This window comes from Scyliorhinus canicula, chromosome 5, assembly GCF_902713615.1.
Source record: "Scyliorhinus canicula chromosome 5, sScyCan1.1, whole genome shotgun sequence".
Lineage (NCBI taxonomy): Eukaryota > Metazoa > Chordata > Chondrichthyes > Carcharhiniformes > Scyliorhinidae > Scyliorhinus > Scyliorhinus canicula.
The window spans coordinates 21,612,674-21,630,134 of NC_052150.1; the positions used below are offsets into that span (position 1 = coordinate 21,612,674).

The 17,461-nt window shown below is 41.0% G+C and overlaps 1 protein-coding gene across 2 annotated transcripts in view; it reads left to right on the forward strand.

The window, feature by feature from the left end:
* exoc2 (exocyst complex component 2) overlaps positions 1 to 17,461 on the forward strand; it is a 273,825-nt gene that overhangs the window by 153,456 nt on the left and 102,908 nt on the right. Inside the window, exons 12-13 of one of the 2 annotated variants that reach the window (XM_038796745.1) lie at positions 7,544 to 7,669; positions 10,550 to 10,674. In XM_038796745.1, coding sequence (XP_038652673.1) covers positions 7,544 to 7,669; positions 10,550 to 10,674 — 251 coding nt within the window. The remainder of the gene's footprint in view (positions 1 to 7,543; positions 7,670 to 10,549; positions 10,675 to 17,461) is intronic. The other variant, XM_038796746.1, reaches the window with a different exon arrangement.

A 17,461-nucleotide genomic window follows, 5' to 3' on the forward strand; every position in this document is an offset into this window, starting at 1 on the left:
GATTTTAGAAACACTAAAGGCCTTTTGTGTTCACTTTCGGAGAGCAGCATCCGAGTTCCTTCTTTGTTGAGTAATTTCTGACAAATGGGCCATACTGGTTAAATTCATTCCTCAGAGTACTAGAGTAACAATTTATAAAAAGCCTACAACGCTCCTGGAGATTGACATATGTTATGTTTAAGAGGGACATTGCAATACTTCAGAATATTGAAGATTTAAATTATGTAGTTTTTCTTTTTGCAAGGAGTGTCAAAAGAGAAAAATGGCCTAATATTCCACTGCATTTGTTTTCTTTGAGTATAAACTTAATAATTATTAAAATTGTTGTTTTAACTACAAATTAATTATTGATTTGTTTAGATAACGTTTTACAGAAGTGCATTCCTATCGCAATACTAATGCTAGGTGTGAAGTGCGATAAGCACTGCAAAAAGGACTCAATGTAGCCATATTGTGTTTATTGAATAGATTTACATTGGCTGAGCCCAAGGAAAGAAATTCCAAAAGTTAGGGTGCTTCCTTGCTTCATTGCCTAAACAAATTCGAGTGGTTAAAACTAAGGCATTTGGAAAAAAAAAATCAGTCTCTTGCATTTGGATCTCTACATTGAGGCAGACTCAAGGAATCGCCTGTTTGGTCGATGTAGTACTGTGGGTGGTCAGGACACAGCACATGGCAACAAGCCACTGTGCACAGGAAAGAATTTTCAAAGGTGTTTAGGGTGGTTCAGAACTCTGTAACCTCTCTGAGGGTCAGAAGAACGTAGATCTCTTGCTACTGCTGTAGCAGAGCAAGCATGTTGCTTTTCTACTGCTGGTACAGATCATAAGGAAATTGAGAGTGGCATCAGAACGCACTGCAGGCCATGTTAGGTCAGCTCTTTTCAGTAACTGTTTAGCAGCTGGGATAAATTCCACTCTTGACATTTCGTTCAATTTACAGTGTTCCAGCGCTACCTTGTGGTAAATCCTGAGCTGAAGTCATGTTCTGATAATTTGTTCCAGATGTTTATTAGTCCTCAGGGTAACTTGGTTGTTGTGGTTCCCTGCTGCTGGTTCAAGTTGTTAGTAATACTATATAACTCAATTAAAAATTATTCCATATTAAACTATCCTTTCCTGAAACTAGTGCGAACTGCTGCTGTGGTTTCCTATGAAACAGTAGAACATTTAAAACTGACGCCATCAATGTTTAAAATATATGGTATGGTTTGGAACTGCACAGTGCAGATAACGTACGCCTGTTCAAAGTTAAATGCAGGATTAAGCAATAGTTGGATCAAATTTATATGTTGCTCCCATTGGTAGACGCAGCTGCCCAGACAAAGGTTATATATAGAATATGTCTAATAGATACCAATTGATCATTCTTGATGAACTATTGGTTGCTCACAGCTCTACAACAACTTGATATTTTTGGGCTCCTGTTTGCAAAATAGTCATATTTCATAAATGACTAACATTCATTCCTGCATTAGTGTTAATAATATTGTCCTGTAATGTGTTGGAGACCTAGATTTTAATCTGCCTTGCAGAAGTAACTTCTAGTATTTGCTTTACTGAGATAAGTACGAGGAAGAGCAGGAGCTGTTTGGATCCTAATTCCTTTTCAAACAGTCCATCATCCCAAAGAAATATCCCAAAGTGCCAATGTGCGATAAGTATGCTGTGATTATTGTCCAAGGTCAGTTGCAGGTGCTCATCAGTTAATTGGTTGAATCGTAGAATTCCTACAGTGCAGAAGGAGGCCATTCGGCCCATCGAGTCTGCACCAACCCTCTAAAAGAGCACTCCACCCAAGCCCACTTCCCCACCCTATCCCACTTCCCCACCCTATCCCAATAACCCCTTAATCTAACCTACACCCCCCCCCCCTTTCCCTAGGCACTGCAAAATTTCCTCTTCAGATGATTATCCATTTCCCTTTTGATAGCCTCCACCCCATTCTTGGGCATCCAGGTCCTACCACTCACTGCATTTAAGAAAAAAAACTTTTTTCTCATGTGGCATTTTGTTCTTTTTGCTGTTCATCTTAAATTGGTCCCCTGGTTCTTGGTCCTTATGCAATGGGAGTAATTTATCTATTTATTCTGTCCAGATCACTCATGATTTTGAATACCTTGAACAAATCTCCCGAACCCCTCAATAAGGTGTACAGCCTCAACTTCTCCAATCTATCGATGTAACTGATGTCACTCATTCCTGGAACTATCAACCTAAATTCTTTCTCTACCCTCTCTAATACTTTCACATCCTTCCCAACACGTGATGCCTATAACTGGACACAGTACTCCAGGTGAGGGTGAACCGTGTTTTATATAGGCTTGCTATAACTTCCTCGCTTTTGTACTTATGTCTCTGTTTATTAAGACCAGGATTCCCAATTCTTTATTAGCCCTGCCTTGCCACCTTCAATGATTTGTAAACATGTACCCTCAGGTTCCTCCGCTTCTGCGCCCCTTTTCGAATTCTACCCTTTATATTGTGATAGATAGACAATTTTTTGTTGGGCAAAGATATTAAGGGATATGGGCCAAAGTCAGGTACATGAAATTAGGCCACAGATCAGCCATGATCTCATTGAATGGCGGGACTAGCTCGAGGCTCTGAATGGCTTACTCCTGCCCTATGTTCCTATGTATTGCTTCTCTTTGGTCTTCCTACCAAATTGCATCACTTCACACTTTCCCACAAGTTCACCTGCCATTTATCAGCTCATTCCACCAGTCTATGTCCTTGAGGCCTAATGAGGCCTAAGACTATCCTCCTCACGGTTCACATGCTTTCAGGTTTTGTGTCATCAGCAGACTTTAAAGTTGTGCTCTGCATACCCAAGTCTAGATCAACAACTTATATCTATATAGCGTCTTTGATTTAGTGAAACATCCCAAGGTGCTTCACATGGACATTAGAAGACAAAGTATTACGCAAAGCTACAAAAGGAGAAATTAGGTCAGATGATCACAAGTTTGGTCAAAGAGGTAGGTTATAAGCAATGACTAAAGGAAGCAAGTGAGGCAGAGAGATGTAGGGAAGGAATTCTGGGGCTTGGGACCTGGTCAAGCTGATGCACATTAAGTAGTGTAGTAGTCTTGGTACTGATCCCTGGAGAAATCCATTGGTATACCTTCCTCCAGTATGATAACCACAACTGTTCGTCATTACTCTCTGTCACTCAACCAACTTTATATCCATGCCACCCCTGCCCCTTTAATTCTTCGACTTGTTGACAAACCTACTTTATCCCACTTACACTACACCCTCCTCAACCTTTTCTGTTATCTCATCAAATAACTTAATCAAGTTGTCTTTAACAATCTGTACTGGATTTCTTTAATTAATCCACATTTACCCAGTGGACTGTTAATTTTGTTATAGATTATCACTTGTAAAAACCCGCACCATATGGTTAAACTAGCTTCCCTGTAGTAGCTGGCCTTATCTTTCCATCCCTTTTTGAACAACAATGTACCATTTTGCAATTCTCCAGTCCTCTGGCACGACCCTTGTATCTAAGGAAGAATGGAAGATTATGGTCAGTTCTACCCCCAGATGCCAACATTACTTCCCTCAGTATTCTCAGATACATTTCAGTCGGTCCTGGCAAATTATGAATAAAGGTTTTTCAAATACCTCACCTTTATTAATAGTTTATTCCATCTAGTATCTCAACTACCTCCTCTTTCATATGGCTTTGGCAGCATCATCTTCTTTGTAAAAATAGATGCAAAGTACTCATCCTTATCCATGACCTCTGCTTTCATGCATAAGTTCCCTTTTCGATATCTAATTTGCCCCACCCCTCTTTCAACTGCTCTTTTACTTTACAGTAAAGTCCCACTGTTTGCGGGGGTTCCATTCCCATGAAATCTTGCGACAGGTGAAATCGTGAACAGTGAACTTGCGCATGTGCAATTTCTGCAAATGCACAGAGCGTGCTTTCTATTTTGGAAAGATGTGAGAAATGTGGGAGTTTAATAATCTAAATCACGGACAAGCGAAGGGGGCTATCAAATGTGATTTGGTGTACATACTCATTTGTGCGGATAAATTAACTCACAATAGAGGGAATTGCAAATGACAGGAGTTGACTCTATATGCCTATGTGCATATGGATTTTTTTTCATGTTGGCTGCCGATCTCTTTTAATACACTCCAATCTTCTCTCATTACTGTTTTCACTTCCCCTCAGAACTCTCTACATTCATCCTGGCTCCAATTTGTTTTACAACATGACATCTGTCATAAGCACCCTTTTTTTCTGTTTCATCTTAGTCTCAATCTCTTTCGTCATCCTGGGAGTTCTGACTGGCTTTTTCTTACATTTCCCCCTTCTAGGAATGTAGCTCAAGTACACCTGAACCATCTCTTTTTTTGTTAAAGACAGCCCATCGCTCCATCAGACTTTTGGCTGCCAGTCGTTGATTCAGTTCATCTGGACCAAACCCATTCTTACCTTACTGTAAATAGCTGCCCTCCAACTAATTATTTTTTACTTTGGATTTATCTTTGTTCACTTTTATGCCTAAGCTAAACCTTATAATGCTATGTCACTGTCTCCTAAATATTCTCCTTTTAAACTAATTCCCTAGAAGCACAATATCTGCCTCCTCGTTGGACAGGCAAATCCTCCTGAAGGCACTTTAGAAATTCTTCCCCCCTCTGCCCTTTAAACTATTATTATCCCAGTAGATATTATAATTGAAACTCATCCCCCTGCCATTATAAATACTCTATTGTTTTTACACCTCTCTGTAATCTTCTTTCAAATTAGTTTCTCTGTATATTCCCACACTAGTTGGTGACCTATGGAATACACTGAATAGCATAATGTTACCCCTATTGCTTGTTAGCTCTAACAAATGGATTCTGCCCTTGACCCGCGTTGACATCTTTTTTCTCCAGCACTTTAATATTTTCCTTAATTAATTTTATTTAAGGTTGCCTATATTGAGAAAAGTTTTACATGTTTCATTTTGCTTTAATTCTGCTTGTTTGCAATTTCAGATTAGACCTATACAATCTTTTTTCAAAATGGCTACTTTGTGCAAAAGATTATTGGATTTACCTCACCCAATTGGGTGCACCATTTGCATATAAAAGGGACACGGTTTCAAATAAAGGGGTCCCCCATTTAAGATGGAGATGAGAAGAATTTCTTTTTTGGGGACCATTGATCTTGGAAATATTTTACTTCAGAAGTCACTGGAGGCTGTGTCATTGAATATATTCATGGCTGAGTTGGACAGATTTGTGATCTACATGGAGTCCAGTTTAATGGGGGAAAATTAAAGTGGAATTATGGCCAAGATCAGGTCAGCCGTGATCTTATAACAGAGCAGGCTCGAGGGGCTAAATAGCCAGAAAATACATCTGTGCTGTTGCACACTTTATTCTGTTCTGCCATCTACTGGTGGGATAATCCTCATTAAACTAGGCTGTTTGCAGGTTATCAGAAACCATGGACAGACTTTTACCAGCCTGTTTGAGAGGCGTTCTCAGGAGCCAAGACGGGTTGGAAAATCCCAGAAATTGACATTGGGACAGATTCCCAATGTGCTCCTGCTGCCCTCCTCTGGCGTTCCATGGGGTGGCATTGAAGTTGAGCAGGGAAAGGCTGTGGGTCTGGCAGATTAGCAATTTAGAAATTGTTTAGGTAGTTAAGAAGCCAGTTTTGAGTTGCCGTAGCCCATTATCCTGGATATGCCGTTGAACCTGCTTCTTGACCTGTGGGCAATTTGCCAGGCTCACTGATGAGTGCTTCTTCATTTAAACTGACAGGCAGGGAGGGAAGGTGTTGATCAATTATACTGAAGAGTTTCAGTTATGGAAATTCGGAGGCTGCAGTTCAAAGCATTACTCTCAGAGAGAGTCTTCACTTCTTGACAGGTGATTGCCAACTTTTGGGAAAGGAATTTCACTTGCCCAGCATTTCCCACACTGTGGCTGCACTTCCTTCCTGCAAGCCTTCACCACAGAATGAAGCAGCTTTATCTTCCACCTCTGCTGAGTGTCAAAGCAGAGGCCACATCATCACCAACTGCTCTAGCAGAAGCAGCACCAGCTGTCTACTCCTCAGGTTCATGCCTATCCACAGGGCAGAGGTGATAGAAACTGTGATCCAGCAGGAAGGAGGAAAAGACCCCATTCCCACCACCATGGGATCCAAAGGCAGAGGATTACATGTCTCAGCAGCAGTGTCTCGGGCAACGTGTCTCATGGCAGATCACTGCTGACATCTGCAGACTCCAGTGGAGCAGATGGACAGGCATTGCCAGTGACCGACAAGGTGCCTGTCATGGGAGGGCTACCTGCCCTCTGTCCCCTTCACACCATCCCACCTCCGATATCTGCCTCTTGTCACGTTGTGTGCTCTATTCTACTGTGAGAAAAAGCAGAGCGGTTTGAGTGTTGGTAATGGCTTGTATGGAGTGCAGGGAAGGACACCATTTTTCAAGGGTGATGGTAAAGTTTGGATCCTTTTAAACAGCCAATGGATTGCCAATACAGGCTTCCATTGAAAGTTTACTACAAATTACCTGAATTACAAATTGTTTAGGAAAGCTTTCACATGACAGTTAATTGCTCTGATCTGAAGAGTAATAATGCTGCAATAAATTTCTGACCAGGGGCAATTGGTTGGTTGGTTCCAGCCCCTATGTTGTACAGTGTTAATTACTAAACCTGCACTTTCAGAAGTTATTTGTGATTTCTGCAAATGTAATTATCATTGCTATATTAAATTAAGTATTTTTATGTGCAGTAAATGAAAAAGCATCTTTTAACAAAAGATTCACATCTTTTATGTAGAGCATGTATTTTAGTGTGGAAGCCATCTTGATTGTATGTCTCTTTTTTAAATTGTAATTCATTTAAAAGTGACCTCTATAGACTGGGAAAAAAGGCGAAAGGATTTTTTGTCAAAAGAATTTGGGAACAGCATTTCCTCTGAACTAACCATGTGTTTATTAAATGACACCAGTTAAGTTCTTCCTATGTTCGTGCTGCAATCTATGGATATAAGATTCTATATTTATTGTTTGCTTTAGAAATGTAATTATTTTCTATATTTAATTTGGCACATTTCTCTGTTCTTTCGAATCGCAGCTTTTGTGTTCCTTTTGTAGCTACTTTCAAAAGATAACCTGTCCTCTCTGAATAGTTGCTGCTAGAATAACTTGGGAGACTGTTGACTGACAGCTGTATCATAGAATCATGGAATCCCTATAGTGCAGAAAGAGACCATTTGGCCCATCGAGTCTGCACAACCCTCCGAAAGAGCTCCCTACCTCGCCCCACTTCCCCACCCACCCTGCCCTATCACCGTAACCCCATCTCACCTTTGGACACTAAGGGACAATTTAGCATGGCCAGTCCACCTAACCTGCACATCTCTGGACTGTAGGAGACCACTTTGACACAAGTGAATTCTGTGCAGCCTTGAAACTTGATCGTTGTGAGATCTTTACCGTACATATCACTCAAATTAAACTTGAAACTTTCATGAGACAGCACCATATTGACTATTCTGTTTGTTTGCATAGGTGGGCCCCTTCTCCATAACGCAATGCTGGATTTAGACAATGATGTACGACCTTCTCCAATTAGTCGCTTGACTCAAGCTGCATCAGTGAAAAGGGCCAGCAGTTTCCAATCTTCTCGGGATGACTGTAAGGACTACCAAACACGTGTACATTTCATAAACACTTAAAATTGCCTTTTAAGTATATGTGCTGTGCAAACTAGCTTCCCATGGATAATTTGTACAAACTTAAGTTTATTGGGGCCAAATCAAGATAAGTAGCCATACTATGTCTAAATGACCAACAACTTGAGCAGAAACTATTGAATGATAGATATTATTTGTTTTCTTTTTCTTATTAAAGGCTGGGGAAAGCATCTTTACATGTATTTATTTCACAGGTTTTTTTCAGCATCACAAATTCGAAGGATGGGTGCTAGCAAGATGTAATGAGTTATGACTGGCTGGCGGCATGGTGGCGCAGGGGTTAGCACTGCTGCCTCAGGGTGCCGAGGATCCAGATTCGATCCTGGGCCCGGGTCACTCTCTGTGTGGAATTTGAACATTCTCCCCGTGACTGTGTGTGTCTCACCCCTGTAGAGTTTTTGTGATTCTTGTTATCAGGATGGATGTTGTAGTGTTCACAAAGACCACAGAAGCCAAGTTCATGAACTTTACACTACTTATTAAAGCTCGACCACTTACTCCTATAGTAAACAATAGTCTAGTAATCTCCACTCAACTAACGCTAGTCTCTATACATCTATAGCTGTACTGTGATCTCTGTCACGACTCCTATGCTCTCCTCTCCAGCCTTTTCACCGAAGTCTGAGAGTCTGTGCTTTATATAGGTCTGCATCTAGCTCCATCTAGTGGTTAATTATGATATGACATTAACCCTTTATATTCTGAACATTTTCTATAATGTCGCAACCCCCACAACCCAAAGATGTGCAGTGTACGTGGATTGGCCATGCTAAATTGCACCTTAATAAAAAGAATTGAGTGATGACTGTCCATGACCACTTTTGCAACAAAAAAAGTTGTTTTATTGTTAAAACTATTTTCCCCTGTTCTGCCTTGCTCCTCTTTCTGTCACTGCTACTTGTCTCTTCCTTTAACCTCCAGGACCACGTAGCAAACGACAGCTGTTTGAGCGACTGTGAAGCATTTTGGTAGATTAATTGAACCGAAAATGAATTTAATTCTGTAAATAACTTGATGTCTATTCTAAACTATAATTTGGTGTAATACTGTGACATGATAAAGATATAAATTTTAGTAATTGTAGTGAAATTTGTTTTAGTCTGATGGGTACATTTTAGTAATTTCCGTTTGGTCATAAATAAGTATGATGGTCTGGTAGCGGTGTTTCTCATCCCTGATTTTCATAATGATGTAACTTTAAAATATCTGCTGAACATTGGGAAAAACCTCTGTTGCATATAAAATATTTGACACAAGGAATTTTTCTTTTCAAAACTTTAACCCACATTAAAATGAACAAAGAGGCTGCATGATAATGAAGTAACATGTTAAAACTCCTCTCCTTGCAGCTACTCCTTGCTTTCACACCACCCCACCAACACCCGTTCTAATGATTTCAGCCCAGTTGCTGTACAGAAGCAAAGAGGGGATGCAGGTGCCTCATGAGAGATGAAACAAAATAAGTTTGGGATCTCCAGCATATCACACCGATGTATCTCCCGGCACCCAGCAAAGGATAGTATTCAAAGTGTCCAGTAACTGTCCCATGCCTGGTTTGTTTGACACAGAATCAGGGTTCGTAACAAGGCAAGAACATTGGGCAAGGGGAGGGATATGGTGGTGAAGAAAGGTATATGACCCCCAAAAGTAATGCAAAGTTAGTACTTTTAGGTGAAGTGAAAGGCTAAAGTTTTGTTTTCCAATATTGAAGACACTACCCTTTTCTAATTATTATTAATCTGTGCTGTACTATAACAGCTATAAAGATGACTATTTCTAATTAATAATTCTGACTGCCTCCGAATTACATTTCTCGCCCAATGCTTAGTACTTTATTGAACAAGGCACTTTTATTATTCAAATACCTCTTTTAAAAGTCAGAGAGCTGTAAAGTAATCTGCTCCTGATAAACACACATGCTTCCATAAGTTATTTCATCCTAATGTCATTCAGAACATAATTTTAGACTGTCACTAGGCACAACTGAGTTGTTTTAAATATGTTTACATCAAACGGAGATGAGCTCAGTATTTGGCACTGAGGACCCGGGTTCGATCCCGCCCCCGGGTCACTGTCTGTGTGGAGTTTGCACATTCTCCCCGTGTCTGCATGGGTTTCACCCCCACAACCCAAAGATATACGGGTTAGGTGGATTGGCGACGCCAAATTGCCCCTTAATTGGAAAAAAAAAACTGGGTACTCTTAATTTAAAAATAAAGATGAGTTCAGTAGTTCCACCTTTAATGTCAGGCTCCCTTGCTCAGAGACTCGAGTTCAAATATCAGTTTCAATTGATATTCACGGCCAAACTTCACTTGGGGGCTAAGTTTGCATGATGTAAACCCACCTTTTATTTGAAGTATCCCTGGAAGAGCAATGATAAAGCCTTTAGTGCATTCGAAATGTAATTGAACTAAAAATGTATTAAGTTATGCAAATATCTTTGTTTATTCCAGATTATAATTTGGTGTAATATCTGATATCTTGCAAAAAGTTACATTTTAGTTTTCATCATTTCCATCTAAAAGGAACATGTTCGCACCATTTTTGGAATCCACCTGTTTACTCGCAACAAAGCTGATGCGTCAGGTACCATGGGCTCGATTAACCTGCCTTCCTGACGGAGCAGGGTAATTGAGATTGACAATTATTTTTAATGAATGTGTTAGAAGGCCATAAGTTATAAGTAACATTATATGCCAAAAGTGGATTCTGGATATAACTTAAATGAGTTTTTAGATTTTAGTTTTATTACAAAGTATAGTGATTTTTATTCTACATGTGTGCAAATAATTCTTTTAATGTAATTTTTGTCTTGCAGCTTGGCGTTTTAAAGCTCCGCAGCCTGTAACCTTTGTTGACAACCTGACAGAAATTGTTATAAGCCAACTGCCCAATTTCTGGAAGCTTTGGATATCCTATGTGAATGGTAGCCTTTTCAGTGAGGTAAATGTAGATCAGTTTAACCTGGATTAATTTAGAAGCTTTAGGAAGTACATGTCATGATTAAAATACAGTAAGAAGTCTTACAGCACCAGGTTAAAGTCCAACAGGTTTGTTTCAAACACAAGCTTTCGGAGCACTGTTCCTTCCTCAGGTGAATCGGAGCAGTGCTCCGAAAGCTCGTGTTTGAAACAAACCTGTTGGACTTTAACCTGGTGTTGTAAGACTTCTTACTGTGCTTACCCCAGTCCAATGCCAGCATCTCCACATCATGATTTAAAATAGCCCTTGCAGATACCCTGAAATGTTTTTTTTTAAGAAGTGTCCACTCATTCATCAACTTTGCCGAGACAGTGGTTTTGAAATTGAGACTCAAAAGCCGCTGGGCTGTAGAAACGTTATGGGTCGTGCGTTCCCTTCGTGATTTCATTAGTAAAGGCCAAATGTAGCGGAACCATACAGACCAACAGGTCCTGATCTGATTGCCAATTTGTGCTAATCTCAGGCAGAGGCATTCAGGCATTAAAATTGGCAGCAGTATCCCAAGGGTTGGTCGCAGAAAATAAGCCAGCCTTCCTGCATGCCTTGGGGTTAAGTGAACATCTTCCTTGGCAAATCAGAGCTGATTTTATGTACAGTTACAAACAAGGGCTGAAGTGTCAGAAGGTAAAGTTGGATTACCTGTTTACAACTACATAAACCCAGTGCATTGAAATAGTTCTTGTAGATTAGATTTTTCTTTTGGGTGGAGTCATTGTGGAATTTTGAGGTGATGGTTTTGTAATAGTTGGGGAAAATAATGCTGCTGTTTTTCTGCCTGCCTGAAGAGAAACCTTCCAACTTTCCTCTTGCTACAGTGAAGGTGGGTGTGTGGCATATGTTTTTGTCTGACCACTCTCCCCTTCCCAAAACTGTCTTTGCCCTGGTGAGCGGAAATTCTCAAGGGAAGGTGAGCATTTAAAATCAATAAGAATACAGACAGGAGGCTGACAACCATGCTTCCCCCAATTCCTTTGTCCCGTCCCCTTCATGAAATCTATCTGTAGTATAAATAGGAGACAATGATATTGGAGGCTCCAGGGCTTGGCATGAGACAAGGGGTTGAATTTTACCCCAGGGAATGAATTTCCGGGGGCAGGTGACATGGAGGCAATTTTATGAACTGCGGCCAATTCAAAGGACACAACCGGCAATTAAGATGACAGCCCACCTCTCAGAGCTGGTGTCCCCAATCAGGATCGGCAACTCGACAGATTCAACAGCGCCACAGAGAGAAAATGCTGCTATGGAGGCTGCAGGGAGGAGAAGACAGCTACATGTTTAGGTACCATCAAAGCCAAGGTGGGGATTATTGTTTCAGTGCACAGAGCCAAAAACGCAGACAGAGAACGTGAGCCCTCTAGCAGTGAAGTTGGAGCCATGATTTTGCCATTGCTTCTGATGTCCCCTCCATAACCCTATGTACTGTACACACCCCTGTCAGCATCAACAGCACCGAGGTGGAGATGGTTCGCAGTTTCAAATTCCTAGGGGTGCACATCTCCAAAAATCTGTCTTGGTCCACCCACGTCGACGCTACCACCAGGAAAGCACAAGAGCACCTATACTTCCTCAGGAAACTAAGGAAATTTGGCATGTCCACATTAACCCTTACCAACTTTTACAGATGCACCATAGAAAGCATCCTATCAGGCTGCATCACAGCCTGGTATGGCAACTGTTCGGCCCAGGACCGCAAGAAACTTCAGAGAGTCGTGAACACCGCCCAGTCCATCACACGAACCTGCCTCCCATCCATTGACTCCATCTACACCTCCCGCTGCCTGGGAAAAGTGGGCAGCATAATCAAAGATCCCTCCCACCCGGCTTACTCACCCTTCCAACTTCTTCCAATGGGCAGGAGATACAGAAGTCTGAGAACACGCACAAACAGACTCAAAAACAGCTTCTTCCCCACTGTCACCAGACTCCTAAATGACCCTCTTATGGACTGACCTCATTAACACTACACCCAGTATGCTTCATCTGATGCCAGTGCTTATGTAGTAGTTACATTGTATATGTTGTGTTGTCCTATTATGTATTTTTTTTTATTCCCTTTCCTTCCCATGTACTCAATGATCTGTTGAGCTGCTCGCAGAAAAATACTTTTCACTGTACCTCGGTACACGTGACAATAAACAAATCCAATCCAATCCAATGACCTGTAGAGCGGCCAGAAAGGAAGGCATCCCACCTTGGAAAGCCGCTCACATGGATCTGATGGCCTTCCCTGTGTAGTGGGAGGAGATGAGGTAGGGGGTGTGCTGGTGCTGGTAAATTCCCGGCATGCTAAAAAGGCCATTGATTGGCCGGTTAATTGAACTAATTGGCCTTCCCCGATCCTAATGGTGGCGGGAAGTCAGATGTCCTTTTTGCAGTCATTTTACAAGTCCTCCCCCTTCCCAGCCTGTCTCTGGAAGGTAAAATCCAGCGCAAGGTATTAATCAACGATTTTAAAACTAAGTAGGTCAGGCAGCATCTGTCAAGATACTGTGTTCCCAGCCCACAATGAATCGCCTCTGTGTCAGGATGACCACTTTGCAGCGCATTTTTGTTCAATCTGCAAATGTGATCCTATGTTTCTGATTGTCATTTCAGTTCTCTGCCTCATTCTTTCTCTGGCCTCAGTCTCCAACACTGTTCCTATGAAGCTGGACATTAGCCTGAGGAGCAGCACCTCATCTTTACATTGAACTCTGCTCATTTGGACTGTATTGAGTTCAACATTCTCTAATCTTAACCACTGCCCCCATTTTATTCTGACAGCAGCTGTTGGTAATTACTCTGCTATTTCCTAAATGCAGCTCTTGATCCATCTTTTGTCTCTTCAATTATCCTATAATTATCTCCTTTTGCCTTCCACTATAATTCTTTTTGTGATTTAATCTCTCCTGTTTTCCATCTAATCACAGGCATTCACTTTAGCTATTTCCTCCTTCCCTCATTTCCCTGCCTCTTTACCTGTTCCACCTGTAACCTTTTCATCAACCTGAAACAATAAATTTGGTTTGCCTTCTGTCGAAGATGCCTGACGTGCTATGTATATCTAGCACTTTCTGCTTTCCAGCATTTGCAGTATTTTGCTTTTGCTTTTTATATTAAGCAGCAGTTTTGACCCCAAGATTCTTCTGCACAAAACTACCAGTTTTTCTTTCCCCTGTAACAATTTAAATTAGTATTCAATTTGTCCATTACTGAACAAATAATGTAGAGCCATGACTAGGGCAAGATACAGAACACTTTTACCCTATGAGACGGGTTAGATACATCGAAGATTGGAGCAGGAGGAGGCCTTTTGGCCCTTCGAGCCTGCTCCGCTATTCATCACGATCATGGCTGATCATCCAACTCAATAGCGTAATCCTGCTATAGATATAATAGATCAGCAGCGATGTGATTAAGTTGCACAGAGCTTCATTAGTGATTATATCTTAGGCTGTATGTTTCATATGTAAGGAAAATGAACTTTTTGATCCAATAGATTCAAAATGAGATTTAAAAATATAACTGCGGATCTAGATCTCGAACTGTTGAGTTTTGTGCTAAAACCATCTAATAACTTGTATGGTATCGTTACCATTTTATTACATTGCTGTGTTTGTACTGAATTTATAACTAGTATCGTACAACACGTACAGTTTGATTCCTGCAGTAAGAGACAATGTGTTGTACTACTAACCTATTGAGTTGCCGCAGCACGCTGCTAGGTAGGCCAAACATACTAGACATAAAGGTTTAGCTTTTGTATGATTTTTTTTTCTCCCTTTGGTCTGAGCTTTAATTTTTCTGGCCAGCTGAAATCATTAGTGATAAGGAAGCAGCTGCAGTTTAACATGTAGAATTTCAGTGCCATAAAGAATCATTTTCGGATTTTGTGGACATCACCTGAAAAAACAGACAAGAGAGCAGAACTGCACAGAGCACAGCACTCGTGTGCAATAAAACCCATGAGGAAGATGGCAGCCAGAAAATCTTGGAAGGCAAATGTTGAAGGAAAATGGAAACTTCATGTTTGTTTTTTTACAACTGCTTGCACAAAGTTCAATAATTCTGTTTCAGGTGAACAAGGAACAGAACAAACAGCACATATGCCAATGCCATTGTTTTGTTTTTAAAGAAATACTTTACAACGGAAAATTCAAACTTCTTGTATTAACTATTGACTCCAGGCAGAATTTTCCGGGCACCCGCTCTGACAGCAGAGATGGTCCACCATTGGCTGGCAGTGGGATTGGGAACCCGTGGAAAATCCTGCCAGCGTAAATGGCTGGGAAATTCCGGCCTCCGTCTTTTTCTCCTCAGTTTGCTGTAAGCTGCCTTCCTCTTACCCGATCATATATTTGGTTGTTATTGAGCCAAACTAATTTGATCTTCAAAGCTACCTAATTTCAAGATTATGCATTAAACTGCACACAAAAGTGAAGTTAAATAAAAGTTTTCATCTGCACATTTTGCTGGAATTCAAAACTTGAACTTGTCTGGAGGGACTATCACTTCACTGTACAACTTCCAGGTCTAGAAATAATAAAACATTTTTTTGACTTTCGCATATTTCCCTTGGCTTTGCCTTCCAGGATTTGCTGGCTGCCACAGTTCACAGGAAACTATGATCAAAAAACTCCTGCAAATGATAAAAAATCAATGTTTAATTTGCGTAATTAAGCTGGCAGCTAAAGATGTGTGTGCCAGTTAGTCCCACAAGGCAGGAATATGAGGCATTGCCATTTGATTTTATGTTGATATGCTGCCTTTTTCATGAGCAAGTAATGACTATTTCAAATGGAGGGAAGGTAAGGGTGTTTGCTTGGGTGTCCAGGTTTTACCAAAATACACAGCATCGGAAATTAGAAGCCAAGTCACCACTCTGTGCGGACTCGATCCACGACCTGAACCAGATTGATTAGCAGTACTGTGGGGTACTGTAAACCACTGATGAACTTGGCTGGATTAAGAATAGATCCTGGCCCTGAGATACAAGATTCTTACCACTGAGCTCCAGAACATCCTGTAAACGAAGGCTCAACAGGCAGCGTGTTCCATTCTGGAGAGCTGAGCAATTGTAGTTGGTTAAACCCTGTGTGTACTTAGAATCGTGGTCTCTTAGGAATTAGCTGTGCCCCAATGTTGAAGAAGTATGCATTCCATCAGTGCAAACAGCCGCACAGCTCCAGGGACCCGGTTTCAAATCCAGCCTTGGGTGACTGTGTGGAGTTTGCACTTTCTCCCCGTGTCTGCGTGAGTTTCCACAGGGTGCTCCAGTTCCCTCCCACAAGTCCAAAGATTTGCAGGGTAGGTTGATTGATCATACTAAATTTTCCCTTTGTGTGCAAAGGTTAGGTGGGATTATGAGATTGCAGAGGGATTGGGACTAGATAGAGTGCTCTTTCAGAGGGCCGGTGCAGACCTGATGGGCCAAAAGGCCTCCTTCTGCATTGCAGGGATTCTATGATATGCAGATATCGCTGGAACCCGGTTCAGATATTTTTCAACTTGATGAGATAGATTTCTTTGTGTCTCAGATACCCAATTGCTTTCCCTAAGTGTTACAGAATCCTGTGATCATAGTACGGCCATTTATCATTAATATAAAAGTAAATGTTTCCAAACAGAATGTTTGATTAAAGTAATCTAAAGTTGATTTGTATAGCTACCTTGAGGAATTGTTTGATTACATTTTTAAAATCTTCTAAATAACAGAGAACGAAATGATTTGTGTTGACTAAAGTATAATTTTGTTACTAGATAAACCAAACTGTTAGACCTGTGTCAAACTGTTCTGTAAGATTTCTACTTCAAAAAAAGTACTCCTTCGTTTTAAAATGCTTTTCCCGCTAATTTTTATTTTTGCTTCTGTCCAACTACTGTGCTTGCTTTTTGTTGCCTCTTTTGTTAAAATCTAGCTGAGAAAGAAGTGGATGGAATTGCTGAAAATGCAAAGCAATGACCAGTAGGTGTCAGTGTGTGTTCAGTGAATGTAGAATGTTTATGGGTTTATAGCAACATAAGAAAAATATGCCAAAGAGAGCTGGTGCCAGGACACAGCCCTGCTTCACCCCACCACTGATCTTGAAATCCTTCAATGATGCTCCATTGTAACTGACAAAACTGTGCATGTTCTCGAGGAAAGAAGAAATAGCTTCTGAGAATCCAGGCAGGCAGCCTGTATCCCACAGTGGTTTAAATAATCCATCTCTGCTGACGAGGTTGAAGGCCTTATGAAAGCAATGTTGAATGACCTGCTCTGTTGGCGGTAATTCTGTCACTGCCGAAATCAGATAATCATGGCATCTGTCAATCTGCCAGCTCTGAAGCTGTATTGAGACTCGAGGTGTGATGCCAGGTCTGAAGTCTCATCAGAGCCAAGACCTTTTCCACAATACTTAACAAAGGTTAAGTAATCCTTGCAGTCAATAATCCGTTTCCCTTTGTTTTGCACAAATCTTTAGCATAATTGCTGGGGGGGGGGGGGGGGGGGGGGGGGGGCGGTTTCCTAATGGTATTGTCACTGCACTAGTTGTCCAGAGACCCAGGGCAAGATCTGGGGTGACCATGGTAAAATTTGAATTGGATGAATTTGTTTATTGTCACGTGTACCGAGGAACAGTGAAAAGTATTTTTCTGCGTGCAGCTCAAACAGATAATTTAGTACATGAAAAGAAAATGCACAATTCAATAAAAATCTGGAATTAAAGCCTCGTGATGACCAAGAAACTATTGTTGATTGTCTTAACAACTCAACGGCCTCATT